General features: G+C 38.4%; 1 protein-coding gene across 1 annotated transcript in view; it reads right to left on the bottom strand.

Moving 5' to 3' along the window:
• Window positions 1-8,434: 8,434 nt before the first annotated feature.
• PTH2R (parathyroid hormone 2 receptor) overlaps window positions 8,435-14,204 on the bottom strand; it is a gene marked incomplete at its 3' end in the record, with an annotated part of 82,844 nt that continues 77,074 nt past the window's right edge. The window contains exons 10-12 of the mRNA XM_081242153.1: window positions 11,992-12,130; window positions 9,899-9,940; window positions 8,435-8,830 (exon numbers count right to left, since the gene is read on the bottom strand). Coding sequence (XP_081098279.1) covers window positions 8,435-8,830; window positions 9,899-9,940; window positions 11,992-12,130 — 577 coding nt within the window. The remainder of the gene's footprint in view (window positions 8,831-9,898; window positions 9,941-11,991; window positions 12,131-14,204) is intronic.

Raw genomic sequence — 14,204 nt, 5'->3', positions numbered from 1 at the left:
TCCAAAATCTTGGAAATAGAATGGAGAAAATACAAGAAACATTTAACAAGGACCTAGAGGAACTAAAGAGCAAACAAACAGTGATGAACAACACTGTTCACTAAATGAAATTAAAAATTCTCTAGAGGGGATCAATAGCAGAATAACTGAGGAAGAAGAACAAATAAGTGACCTGGAGGATAAAATAGTGGAAATAATTACTGCAGAGCGGAATAAAGAAAAAAGAATGAAAAGAACTGAGCACAGTCTCAGAGACCTCTGGAACAACATTAAATGCACCAACATTCGAATTATAGGGGTCCCAGAAAAAGAAGAGCAAAAGAAAGGGATGGAGAAAATATTTGAAGAGATTATAGTTGGAAACTTACCTAATTTGGGAAAGTAAACAGTTAATCAAGTCGAGAAAGCACAGTCCCATACAGGTTAAATCCAAGGAGAAACACGCCAAGACACATATTAATCAAACTATCAAAAATTAAATACAAAGAAAAAATATTAAAATCAGTGAGGGAAAAACAACACATAACACATAAGGGAATCCCCAAAAGGTTAACAGCTGATCTTTCAGCAGAAACTCTGCAAGCCAGAAGGGAGTGGCAGGATATATTTAAAGTGATGAAGGAGAAAAACCTACAACCAAGATTACTCTACCCAGTAAGGATCTCATTCAGATTTGATGAAGAAATTAAAACCTTTACAGACAAGCAAAAGCTAAGAGAATTCAGCAGCACCACCAAACCAGTTTTACAACAAATGTTAAAGGTACTTCTCTAGGCAAGAAACACAAGAGAAGGAAAACACCTACAATAATAAACCCAAAACAATGAAGAAAATGGTAATAGGGACATACATATTGATAATTACCTTAAATGTAAATGGATTAAATGTTCCAACCAAAAGACATAGATTGGCTCAATGGATACAAAAACAAGACCTGTATATATGCGGTCTACAGGAGACCCACTTCAGACCTAGGGACACATACAGACTGAAAGTGAGGGAATGGAAAAAGACATTCCATGCAAATGGAAATCAAAACAAAGCTGGAGTAGCAATTCTCATATCAGACAAAATAGACTTTAAAACAAAGACTATTACAAGAGACAAAGAAGGACACTACATAATGATCAAGGGATCAATCCAAGAAGAAGATATAAAAATTGTAAATATTTATGGACCCAACATAGCAGCACCTCAATACATAAGGCAAATACTAACAACCATAAAAGGGGAAATCGACAGTAACACAATCATAGGAGGGGACTTGAACACCCCACTTTCAACAATGGACACATCATCCAAAGTGAAAATAAATAAGGAAACCCAAGCTTTAAGTGATACATTAAACAACATGGACTTAATTGATATTTATAGGACATCCCATCCAAAAACAACAGAATACACATTCTTCTCAAGTGCTCATGGAACATTCTGCAGGATAGATCATATCTTGAGTGACAAATCAAGCCTTGGTAAATTTAAGAAAATTGAAATTGTATCAAGTGTCTTTTCTGACCACAATACTATGAGACTAGATATCAATTACAGGAAAAAATCTGTAAGAAATACAAACACATGGAGGCTAAACAACACACTACTTAATAACCAAGAGACCACTGAAGAAATCAAAGAGGGAATCAAAAAATCCCCAGAAACAAATGACAATGAAAACACGACGACCAAAAACCTATGGGATGCAGCAAAAGCAGTTCTAAAAGGGAAGGTTATAGCAATACAATCCCACCTTAAGAAACAAGAAGCATCTCAAATAAACAACATCACCTTACACCTAAAGCAATTAGAGAAAGAAGAACAAAAAACCCCCAAAGTTAGCAGAAGGAAAGAAATCATAAAGATCAGATCAGAAATAAATGAAAACGAAATGAAGGAAATGATAGCAAAGATCAATAAAACTAAGGGCTGGTTCTTCATCTACTAAGTTTGTTTTCCTATTTAGCCATTTAAATCATTAATCAAATGAGCCACTTAAGCCACCCAAATGAAATATGGTTTTGGAAGAGATTAAGGGTCTAAGTGGGGGCTGAATTTAAATGCTAAAAGCATTAAATTAAGAGTCGGTGAAATAAGGACATTTACCATTTTGCCTGGCTCTACACCATTTACAGATACTTCCATTGCTGTGAGTGATTTTTATAATAGTGAATAAATAGAAGCCCTACATAAAAGTTCTTTTTAAGTGCCAGCGAGATGAATAATCTAAAGGTAAAGTTGCTCAAAGTCATTTTTGCAACAATATGGGGGCAAATTTTCCATGGTCTCATGAGGCAGCTTAATAGGACTTAGCTATTATCAAGATTCTTTACTTATATACACAGGATAGAAACACTTATTTAATGGCTTGGAAATCTGTGTGTCAAATATGAAAGTAAAAAGAATGTTCCTTATGTTTAAAAGTATATTGTATGTTCAGAAAAGAAATACATCATGGGAAGCAGATCCTCCTCTTTACATATTTACTGAAACTACATTTCCTTTAATAACTTGAGTTATTGATGTTGCACTTAATACTTTATAATAATAATACTTTATTTTTCCCAGGATTGAAGAATCCAAAAGAAAACATGATCTGTGACCTTTCTCTGGGTAAAAAACTGGGATTTCATTGGTAAAATAAGTAACTAAGAACAGATCATGTGCAAAGATTGGAGCACTGCATGTTAACTGGTGACGAATAACTGAATTCCTTAGGAGTCAGAGCTTTTAGAGACGCTCTTCTGCGTTTTGTGCCTTTAATTATATGACCTCTTTTTTTTTATCTCTCCTTACTGTTTATAATGTAAACATTAGCTCCTACATCATGGTCAGTAAGTTTTTAGAAGGGACCAAAGAGTAAAAATTTTATACTTACACAATATTGAATTTATCATTTAATAATTTGACATTATTATAATATTTATTACTACCTTCCCTAACAATATAGGTTAACAATATAAAATTGTCATTACTGTGAATCAAAGTGTTTGAATATATTAATAATTTTAACTATTAATTCCAAAGGAAGACTTTAGGAAAACAGGGATCAGCTATTTGGTTAGTAAATAAAATTGTCACTTTGAAATCCATTTTACTCTAAAATATATGCTGATACTTGTTATACAAATTGTTTCTGAAAAAGACCTTAATGAAATTCAGTTCCTATGTTTTCTTCTGTGGGGCATTAAGGGAAAATTACCTTGTTTACTGTACACCAAATTAAAAAGTTAACAAAATACTACTTTACATACCAACTGTCAATAAACACAGTATGTATATGTTCTTTAAAAAATAGGATTTATGGGCTTCCCTGGTGGCGCAGTGGTTGAGAGTCCGCCTGCCGATGCAGGGGACACGGGTTCGTGCTCCGGTCTGGGAAGATCCCACGTGCTGCGGAGCAGCTGGGCCCGTGAGCCATGGCCGTTGAGCCTGCGCGTCCGGAGTCTGTGCTCCGCAACAGGAGAGGCCACAACAGTGAGAGGCCCACATATCACAAAAAAAAAAAAAAAAAAGGATTTAGACCTTTATAAACTTAAGTTAGATATTTTGGGTGAAATTTTAAAAAGAGCTTAGAGTCAAAAGTTTTTTTTTTTTTGATAGTCATGAAATACTGGGAGATAAAATGCTTTTATTAAAAACCATAATCATGTTATTATTTCTTTTTTTACATTCTGTAACTATTGCTAATTCTACCATCAAAATAGTTGAAACTAAGTTTTTTGATTTCCTCATTGACTTGCCATACTATTAAGCTCTTGATAAAGTAAGTAAACTAGGGCCACATGGGTGAGAGGACAATCAAGGGCATTGGAGTCAAACTGAACTGGGTTCAAATCCTGACTCAGCCACTTTGATCTGGAGCAAATCATTTAACTTCTGATTATCATGACATTTTTGAAATGGTGATAACTGCATCATAGTGTGTGACGAAGATTATATGATAAAATATACTGAAAATACTGAGCACAGTTCTTAAAACAAAGCCAGTGTATATTGACTGTTTATCTATGCTATTTCTAAACTGCCCATCTGTTCAGCATAGAACTTCCTGGGAAGAGCAGGTTAGAGATTTACTGAGCAATTGCTTCCCTGTGTGTCTTAGGGAGAGGGTCCAAGAGTGGAGGACATAGGCAGAACAGGTCTAAAGAGAGAAAAAATGAACTAAAATATTTAATAACTCATTAGAAAAGATGAGACTGTCCTCCACAGATTTTTGAATAAACTCAACCATATAAATATTTACTTTTCTAAAATGAAATAATCGCTGGTAAGAAAGTGAGTTCTAATGACCATACTACCCAAGACAATCTATGGATTCAATGCAATCCGTATCAAACTAACACTGGCATTTTTCACAGAACTGGAACAAAATAAGTTAAAATTTACATGGAAACACAAAAGACCCCGAATAGCCAAAACAATCGTAAGAAAGAAGAACAGAGCTGGAGGAATCATGGTCCCTGACTTCAGACTATACTACAAAGCTACAGTAGTCAAAATAGTATGGTACTGCCACAAAACAGACACAGAGATCAATGGAAGAGGATAGAAAGCCCAGAAATAAACCCACACACCTATGGTCACTTATGACAAACAAGGCAAGAATATACAGTGGAGAAAAGACAGAATGTTCAATAAGTCATGCTGGGAAAACTGGACAGCTACATGTAAAAGAATGAAACCAGAACATTCTCTAACACCATACACAAAAATAAACTCAAAATGGATTAAAGACCTAAATGTAAGACTGAATACTATAAAACTCCTGGAGGAAAACATAGGCAGGACACTCTTTGACATAAATCATAGCAATATATTTTGGATGTCTCCTAGAGTAATGAAAACAAAAACAAAAATAAACAAATGGGACCTAATTAAACTTAAAAGCTTTTGCACAGCAAAGGATACTATAAACAAAATTAAAAGACAACCTGTGGAATGGAAGAAAAGATTTGCAAATGATACAACCAACAATGGACTAATTTCCAAAATATACAAACAGCTCAATATCAAAAAGAAAAAAAAAACAATCAAAAAATGGGCAGAAGACGTAAATAGACAGTTCTCCAAAGAAGACATACAGGTGGCCAAAAGTCACAGGAAAAGATGCTCAGTATCACTAATTATTACAGAAATGCAATCAAACTGCAATGCAGTATCACATCACACCAGTCAGAATGGCCAACATTAACAAGTCTACAAATAATAAATGCTGGAGAGGGTGTGGAGAAAAGGGAACCCTACTACACTATTGGTGGGAATGTAACTTGGTGCAGCCACTATGGAAAACAGTATGGAGTTTCCTTAAAAAACTAAAAATAGAGTTACCATATGATCCAGCAATCCCACTCCTGGACATATATCTGGAGAAAACTCTTAACTCGAAAAGATACATGCACCCCAATGTTCATTGCAGCACTACAACAGCAAAGACATGGAAGCAACTTAAATGTCCATCAACAGATGAATGGATAAAGAAAATGTCATATATATATATATATATATATATACACACACACACACACACACACACACACACACACACACACACATACACACACAGTGGAACATTACTCCGCCATAAAAAAATGAATGAAATAATGCCATTTGCAGCAACATAGATGGTCCTAGAGATTATCATACTAAGTGAAGTAAAAGTCAGAGAAAGACAAATATCATATGGTATCGCTTATATGTGGAATCTAAAAAAAAATTAGACAAATGAACTTATTTACAAAACAGAAATAGACTCACAGACATAGAAAGCAAACTTATGGTTACCAAAGGGGAAAGTGGTGGAGGGATAAATTAGGAATTTGGGATTAACAGATACAGACTACTACATATAAAATAGATAAGCAACAAGGACCTACTGTATAACACAGGGAGCTATATTCAATATCTTGCAATGATCTATAAAGGAAAAGAATCTGAAAATATATATACACATATATATGTATATGTATAACTGAATCACTTTGCTGTACACCTGAAACATTGTAAACCAACCACACTTTAATAAGAGAATAAAAATTACAAAAAAAAAGAGTTCTAGTTTAATGGCAATCCTTGGTAAGTGCTCAATATTTTACTTAATAAAATCAATACACAGGTATAACTTACAGTCCTAGCTGTCTAATTGGATGCAAACATTATCAAAACGTAGATGAAAACATGTGTGTACACAGTTGAGATAAAGAGTCCTAGCAACTGAGGGGTTGTTTGTTCCTTGAAGGAGTAGACTATGCCTTACTTTTTGTTATGTCCCTAGCACATAGCATAGTATCTGTCACATAATAGGCTCTAAGTAATGTTTACTCAATTTGTGAATGACTAAACTTTGAGTCACTTGGTGACTCACTTAAACCTTGGTGAGTCTGAGGGCTTTATTCGTACTTGTTAGTGTAAAGAAATAGTGGTCTAGCCTTGGAATTTGGGGGTGGCTTAGAATGTTCTCCATATTATCAAAATCTATATATTCTTATAATTATTATGTTGCAATGACCAATGAGTCCTTTTATAATATAATGGGGCAATATGAAATTTAAACAGTAAACAACCTAAACCAAGTATCAATATTTGTATGGAATTTTTATTTTACAAAGTGCTTTCAATATGTGATTTCTCTTATCACCTGAACATTTCTCTAAGGTAGGCAGATATCTTCATTTTAAAGATAGAGAACTTGAACTACAAAGAAAGGTAAGTGATTTATAAAGCCTTGCACAAAAGTAGCAATGGAACTGAACTTAATCTCTGGCTCAGCCCATGATGGTTCTCCTAACACGGAAGTAGCATTAGTATGTGACAATATAGTGTTGAATCAAATGAATTAAGTATGCACAATGGCACCTTCATAAACAGGATGGGAAGGAAATGATTTCTGTCTGTCACAGAGGAGGAAGGAAAGAATGAACATGGGAGAAAAGTGCAATATTTTTCAAGAGGGCATGTAGACATCAGAGTACCTTTTTCATCATAACACTATTTGCATATTTAAACCATTCAGCAAAGTGAGATGGATCAGCTCGACCGGTGTCATTTCACCTAAAAACACATTACTCTGTGATGTTTTCATTTCCTATATGTATTTGGCTCTCCCATTAGAGTGGAAACTTCATGAGGGTCAGAGGCTAGACCATACTACAATAAGAGTTCCTAAAGCACTCTCTACCCAGAAGGAATTCATTTATTTTTTTGTGAATGGGCAATATATACACTGGCAACAGTATGCATACGGCTAAGAACATGGGACTTAAAGTCAGATCTGTGTCTGAAACCCTGTTCTCTCAATCACTAGCTGTGTGACTTTGGGCAAGTCACTCCACCTCTGTGAGTCATGCTGTTATCTGTAAAAAGGTCGGGATGGTGATAAGACTTACTCCATAACTTTGTGGTGAGGATTAAATAACTTATTGCTTGTAAAAACCTAGCAGGATGCTGGGTACCTAACATGCACTCAGTAAATGTTTCACTACTGCAATACACTGAAATTTCAAGCTCAGTGAAGTTCTGGGGCTACATGCTGATCTCTGTAGATGTGGAGAAGAGACATTTGGTTGATTCCCAAAAACAAAGTTAGGTGCTAAGAGAACATTTTAAAAAGTGACCCAAAATATATTTTTAAAACAAACTTTTAATTTATCCCACATGCCATTTAGAATAGAGTAACAGAACAAAGAAAAAAAACATAGAAGCAGTGTGACTATCACTATAAATGATTACAAACAAAATCAGCTTGCAGACACAAGCTCACTGACTAAGAAAATCTTGTGACATGTCAAGGTTTACAAAAGACTGAAGACTTGAGATTTGGCTGGTCACAGAGGGGACATTCAAAAAGAGGAATATGTGCAATATTCTTTTTTGAGTAATTTTCCTTATTCCTAGAAGGGAACAAGTTTCTCACACATTTATTATTTTAACAAAGTCCAGCCAGCTTATTTTCCAGTGTGTACTTGTTCCAAGATCTTTAATCTTTCAACGTACATTTTCAGATCCTATTTGCTCCGATGCACAGGCTAAATGAATGCAATGATAGAGGTCCCTTAAAGTGAGAAAGAGAATACTAATTTGTTAAAAAGAAAATGACACATACTAAATGATCTCTATCATATTTCGAGTGATATTTATGAGAGAAAACTAGAGTCGAGCAACTGAAACGTTTGTTCTACCCAAAAGTAGCAGAAAAATGAACAATCACAGAGCAAGTACTACACATCAATTCAGAAGAGAACGTGATGCCAAAATAAGGTAATTTTTCCACTGACACTTCTCCCTTTGTGTCTTTAGTATTTACAGGAGCCAATTCATGGAGCCTAAAAAGGCTGTGAACACTCGAACCCTGACTGTTCAGCTCTGGGGCTCAAGCAGAGGGACGCTGGCCAAGCTCCTCTGCCACAGCCAGATGGATCAGCTCCTTCAAGACACAAATGTTGATTCACAGAGCATCCTCGGTTTCTCCTTTGCTTCCTTCGGGGTCTGGGTTAAATTCTAATGGCGTGGATGACTCCTCCATTGGAATTGCATCTCCCTGCCTCCTGTCGCTTTCCTTGGTCTCTGCATGGATCAAGTGTGGCAAGCAGTCCTGCTCCGAGTTACTCCAGACGTAGCCGGGTAAAGTCACGTGGCTGTCGGGCGGCCGGCTGGCCGTCTCGGCCGCTTTGCGGGAGATGAGCACCATGCGCGTGCTGGCCGCCATCTGCGACTGGCTGCTGGTGCTGGGCGTCACGGTGGTGAGCACGGAGCCGTATCTGTGGCCGCCGCATGGGGGCGGCCTTTTCCAGTCCACGGAGAGATTCCACCGACTCCACATCTTCTTCACCTCAGACTGAACCTAAACCGCAAGGACCGTATTGTGCATCAGAAACCATCAGAGACCCCGGAATCTTGTTAGATGGATGTCTGCTTGATTTCAATGATAGTAATAATCACTAAGGTTCCACTGTGCACCAGGGACTTTATATATACAGTTGACCCCTGAAAATCCCCTACGACTTCACAATTGGCCTTCTCTATCTGGGGCTCTGCATTGGTGGATTCAACCAAACCCAGATGGTGCAGTACTGTAGTACATGTTGAAATGCAGCCAATACATATATCTGACTCATGGGAGAGGAAAAGAGGACACGGGGTTGGAGGAGAAAATGGGATAAATAGCACCAGCTAAGGCAGTGGAAGGGCATGGAAGGTACTCAGCTGGAAATGTAACTGTAACACCATCGCTCTGCATGGGCATACTGAAGGGGGGAAATTGAGAAAAGGATTGGATGGTGAAAAGTGGGTGCTGCAAGGGGCATTCGTTGTAGGGTGGGGCTCCTGTTTCCATTTTTGCTGCTGAAGATTCAATTCTGCTATTGCAAATTTCCAGAAGGGAGCTTTTTGAAAGTTCCATTGGAAGCAGTGGAAACCTGGTAAGCTGATGTCATCTATAAGATCGGTACCATTCTTTCTCTCCAGCCAACTCCTAAGTGAACTGAAATTGTCCCATCACCATCTTGTAGTTTAAAAAATGTCAAAATGTTCTAATGGATTATTCCCAGGGAAAGTTATATTTGAGTTTCTTATAGAACTTGAAATAAAATATAAGTTGAAGCATTGACTGGAATATGAAGTTTACGGTCCTTCCAAGTATCAATCTGCGTTCCAGTTAAGTTGGGTTTTTGATATTAAGGGTTGCAACTGAATTGACATTGAAAAGTGCTGGAAGAGGAAGACCTTGGCTTATTTACATGAATTCTTCCTTTCCCCAAATAATTTATGATTAAAATATCTCCCTTCTCTGTGTCCATTTTGTCCTGTAACCCCTGAGGATTCTAAAGAGATTCTGGTCACATTGTGATGGCCATTTACAAGCTTACTCGGAGCTAGATCTGCAGGAGGTATGGGGTTCCTTCAAACTTACCTCTCCATTGCAGTAGCAGTAGATGATAGACACAAAGAAACCCTGGAGGAGAAAATAGAATGTTTTAATTAATTAATTTTAATTATGAAGATCACAGCACTAAAGTGTCTTGTGCCACAATGCGTAAGTTGAAAAACTGTGTTCTTTTTTAATGATTCCTCCAGAAAATTATGCAAATTATCTCTCCTAATATTTCAAAATCCTCAAATATACATGAAATTTGTCTGAGATCTTTCCTTGGTGTGAACTGAACCACATAACTAAATAAAACACTCCAAGATACATGAAGAACTGATTTCTGTTACATTCGTTTCATGTGTTGCCACCCCAGGACCACAGAACATCCCCCAGCTAGTAAGTGAAATTTTTACACTGTGAATGCTGGAAACTATAGACATAAGGTCTTATATGGTGAAAACACACAGAAACTTTTTTTTCACTCATTCAAAAATATTTATTGAGTTTATACAGTGTCAAATGCTCAGCATGACAGGGATAAACAATTTAATCAAGACAGACAAAGTCCCTGTTCTCTTGGGGCTTAGATCCTAGTAGGAAATACAGAAGGATAAAATATCAACAAATAGGGGCTTCCCTGGTGGTGCAGTGGTTGGGAGTCTGCCTGCTAATGCAGGGGACACGGGTTCGAGCCCTGGTCTGGGAGGATCCCACATGCCGCGGAGCAACTAGGCCCGTGAGCCACAGCTACTGAGCCTGCGCATCTGGAGCCTGTGCTCCGCAACGAGAGGCTGCGATAGTGAGAGGCCCACGCACCGCGATGAAGAGTGGCCCCCATTTGCCACAACTAGAGAAAGCCCTCGCACAGAAATGAAGACCCAACACGGTAAAAATAAATTAATTAATTAAAATATAAACAAAGAGCCACAGGAGAAAAATGTAAGATAATAAGATAAAGGCCATGAAGGCAAAACAAGTGGTATTGAAAAAGAAGATGGAGACGATCTCTCAAAGGGGGAACTCGATGAAGACCTCCCTGAGGGGGAGACATTTAAGCTGGTTTGAGTGAGAAGTCAGGCCATGTGAATATTAGAGGGAAGAGCATTCCAGGCAAAGGAAACAGCAAGTACAAACCCCTGAGGCAGAAATGAACTTGAGGAACAGAAATCGTGGAAGAGCTAGTGTGGCTCAAACTGAGTGGGCATCAGGGAGCATGGTGTGAGGTGAGGTCACAGCTGGGCAGGATCCCCACCAGGGAGGGCTGTGCACACCAGGAAACTGCGTTTGGATTTTATTCTGACTGCAGTGAGAAGCCTCTGGATGTGTTCAGCAGTTCAGTGACATTATTAGATTGATTGATTGCTTGCTTGATTGATTGATTGATTTTGCGGTACGTGGGCCTCTCACTGTTGTGGCCTCTCCCGTTGTGGGGCACAGGCTCCGGATGCGCAGGCTCAACGGCCATGGTTCACGGGCCCAGCCGCTCTGCGGCATGTGGGATCTTCCCGGACCGGGGCACGAACCCGTGTCCCCTGCATTGGCAGGCGGACTCTCAACCACTGCGCCACCAGGGAAGCCCTATCAGATTTATTTTTAAGATTCTTCAAACTATTGTATGGATTCTAGATTGAAGGCAGGAGGTGGCATCAAAAGAGTAGCAGGAAGAAGAGTTAGGAGGCGCCTGTAACCTCCACGTGAGGGATAATGGTATCATGTTTTCAAATGAGATCAAATATAAGGAAGCAACCTCTTCCTCTTACTTGTCTCCCGTTCTCTTTTTTCCTCTCCCCTGCCTATCCCTTCTTTTGCTTTCATTGACTTTCCATACACACACACACACACACACACAGAGAGAGAGAGAGAGAGAGAGAGAGAGAGAGATTCCTGCTCTGTAGGTGTCACATATTTTACAACAATGTGCTTTCTTGTCTCATAGCCTAAGCTTGTCTGTGAGAAACAGCTCCTGCTGTGGTCAGAGGTTAACCTGACTGACCGCTGCAGGATAGAAATGCGCAGGTGCCAGAAAATAGCCCCTTTCCTGGCCCTTGGGAGACAGGTGCGTGAAAGCCAGAGGGAGGGGCAGAGAAAGGAAAAAAGCAAAATACAGGAATCAAATTACTAGTAGCACTCTCTACCTGAAAGGAGTTGAAAAAGAGCTCACAGTGCATCCGGATCTCCCACCCAAGCCCAGCAAAGGAGTGGGGCAGGCACACGAACACGATGTAATGCACTCCGAAGACCAGCACCAGCACCAGCGTTGATTTGGCGAGTTTCCTGGAAGAGAATGGCAAGCCTTTTAATTAGTCAATGTAGAGTGCCTTTCCATAGAGACAGCTTGCTGGAAAAAATAAAGCTTATTTAGCAGAGCTACCAGGGGCTGACGTTCCCCCATCTCTTTGGATCCACTGCTTCTGCTAGTTTTTTTCTCTCCCTCTTCTTCCTGTCACTTCTATACTAAATCAGGTAGTTTATTCTCACTTTCCATGATTACTATCCCCTAAGTCTCTTTAATCTCATTTCCACTCTTCTTGCTTAAGGGATATTATTTTCATAAAATTGTAAAATGCCTTTTTTTTTTCTGTCCTAAGTCTTCTTTAACTTCTATGTTTGAGACTTAAAGAGGTACCACTTCCATCCTCAATAACTGTCTTTACTTTCACAGGCAGCATTTTGGCTTGTTCTGTTCATTTTAGAACCAGCTACTCCCTGGTCTCTTCTTACACTTGGATCTTCATTTATCATTTCATATTTTCTTATGAGCTACATGTGGTCAATACCTCTTGCCTTCCCTAAATATTCTCTGTCAAATACTCTATCTCAAATTATCTATAGTTGTAGGTTTGTTTGTTTGTTTGTTTGTTTACAAACTAAGCAATGTGGCTTTATTTCCTTTAACTGCTTCTTCATACACATTTTCTTGTGTATTTAGAGGAATCCCAGTTTCCAACATAATGGATTGACTCTAACATGGCCCCTAATGATTCCCAACCTTCTAGTATTTACATCCTTGTTAATCCTCTCCGCTTGAGTGTGGGCAGGACTTGGGACTTACTTCTAACCAATCAATTATGGCCAAGATGGTGGGATGCCACTTCTGTGACTATGTTGCATGAGAGTGTAACATATATTTTAGTAGCAGACTCTCTCCCTTGTTTGATTCAGTGAAGCAAGTTGTGAGCTGCTCTATTGAGAGGCCCATGTGGCAAGGAGAGGTGGCATCTGACCAACCCAGCAAGAACATAAATCCTGTCAACAATCACGTGAGCTTAAGAGTGGATTTTTCCCCAGCCCAACCGACATCCCAATTACATCCTTGTAAAGAGACCCAGAAGCTGAGGACCCAGCTAAGCCACACCCAGATTTCTGACAAACAGAAACCATGAAATAGCCAGTGTGTTGTTTTAAAGCCACTAAGTTTGTGGTAATTCATTTTGCAGTAATAAAGAGCTAGTCTATGACCCAAGCACATCATTTTCTAGTTAGGTTTTTTTTTTTTTTTTGCATTTTTTATCCGAGAAACAGCCAAATCAGGCTTCTTCTTTATTTCTCAAGTATCCCTCTTTTTCTAAGAATCATTAATGTCCCAGTAATCTCAAACGATTGTAAGCTTCTTCCTTTCCTCACTAGTCTTTCCTTCAGTTTCTTTCTTCCTTTCTCCCTCCCTCCCTCTCTCCCTCTCTTTCCCTTTATCTTTTTCTTTCTTTCTTTCTTTCTTTTTCGTTCCTTCTCTCGCTCTCTTTCTTTCTTTCCCTACTTACTTAGTTTTTTTTTTTGAAAATAAGTTGTCTATTCTGTCTCGGTTTAAAGATAATCCACTCTTTGTTCTCTCCAGAGTTTCTCAAATCTCTGGAGCAACTTTCTACTGAAAGTATAATTTCACATCATTCGGAAATTCTAGAAATTAGTAGCTTTTATTCAGAACTATAGAAATAAGTAGCTTTTATTCAGAATGAGAGAAATAAGTAGCCTTGATTCAGAACTAGAGAAATAATTAGCTTTCAAACACCACTGCACTTTTTCATTTTATGAAGAATGAAAGGCTACTTACATTTTCCACTTTTCATCATCCTTTGACCTTTGTCTTCACCAATGGAATGTGACATGAGACAAGCTATTCTAGTATAGCACAGACCCTTCACTGTAAACACAGGCATGATTTTAATACTACCACTTGCAGCATATTGAAAATAACTGGAGCTAGCAGCTGATAGTTTGTTCATACTGTGCATCCTATTCTAGACTTCAGTCCATCTGTATCTGTACTCTTTTCTGCCTGACAGTAAATGCTGCCTACACAGTGCACGGGAATGATTCCACAAAGGACTTAGAGAACGTTTGTGAGAGAAGA

Source organism: Mesoplodon bidens (genome assembly GCF_964165515.1).
Source record: "Mesoplodon bidens genome assembly, chromosome: 8".
NCBI classification, from domain to species: domain Eukaryota; kingdom Metazoa; phylum Chordata; class Mammalia; order Artiodactyla; family Ziphiidae; genus Mesoplodon; species Mesoplodon bidens.
This window is presented reverse-complemented; position numbering and strand designations above follow the sequence as displayed.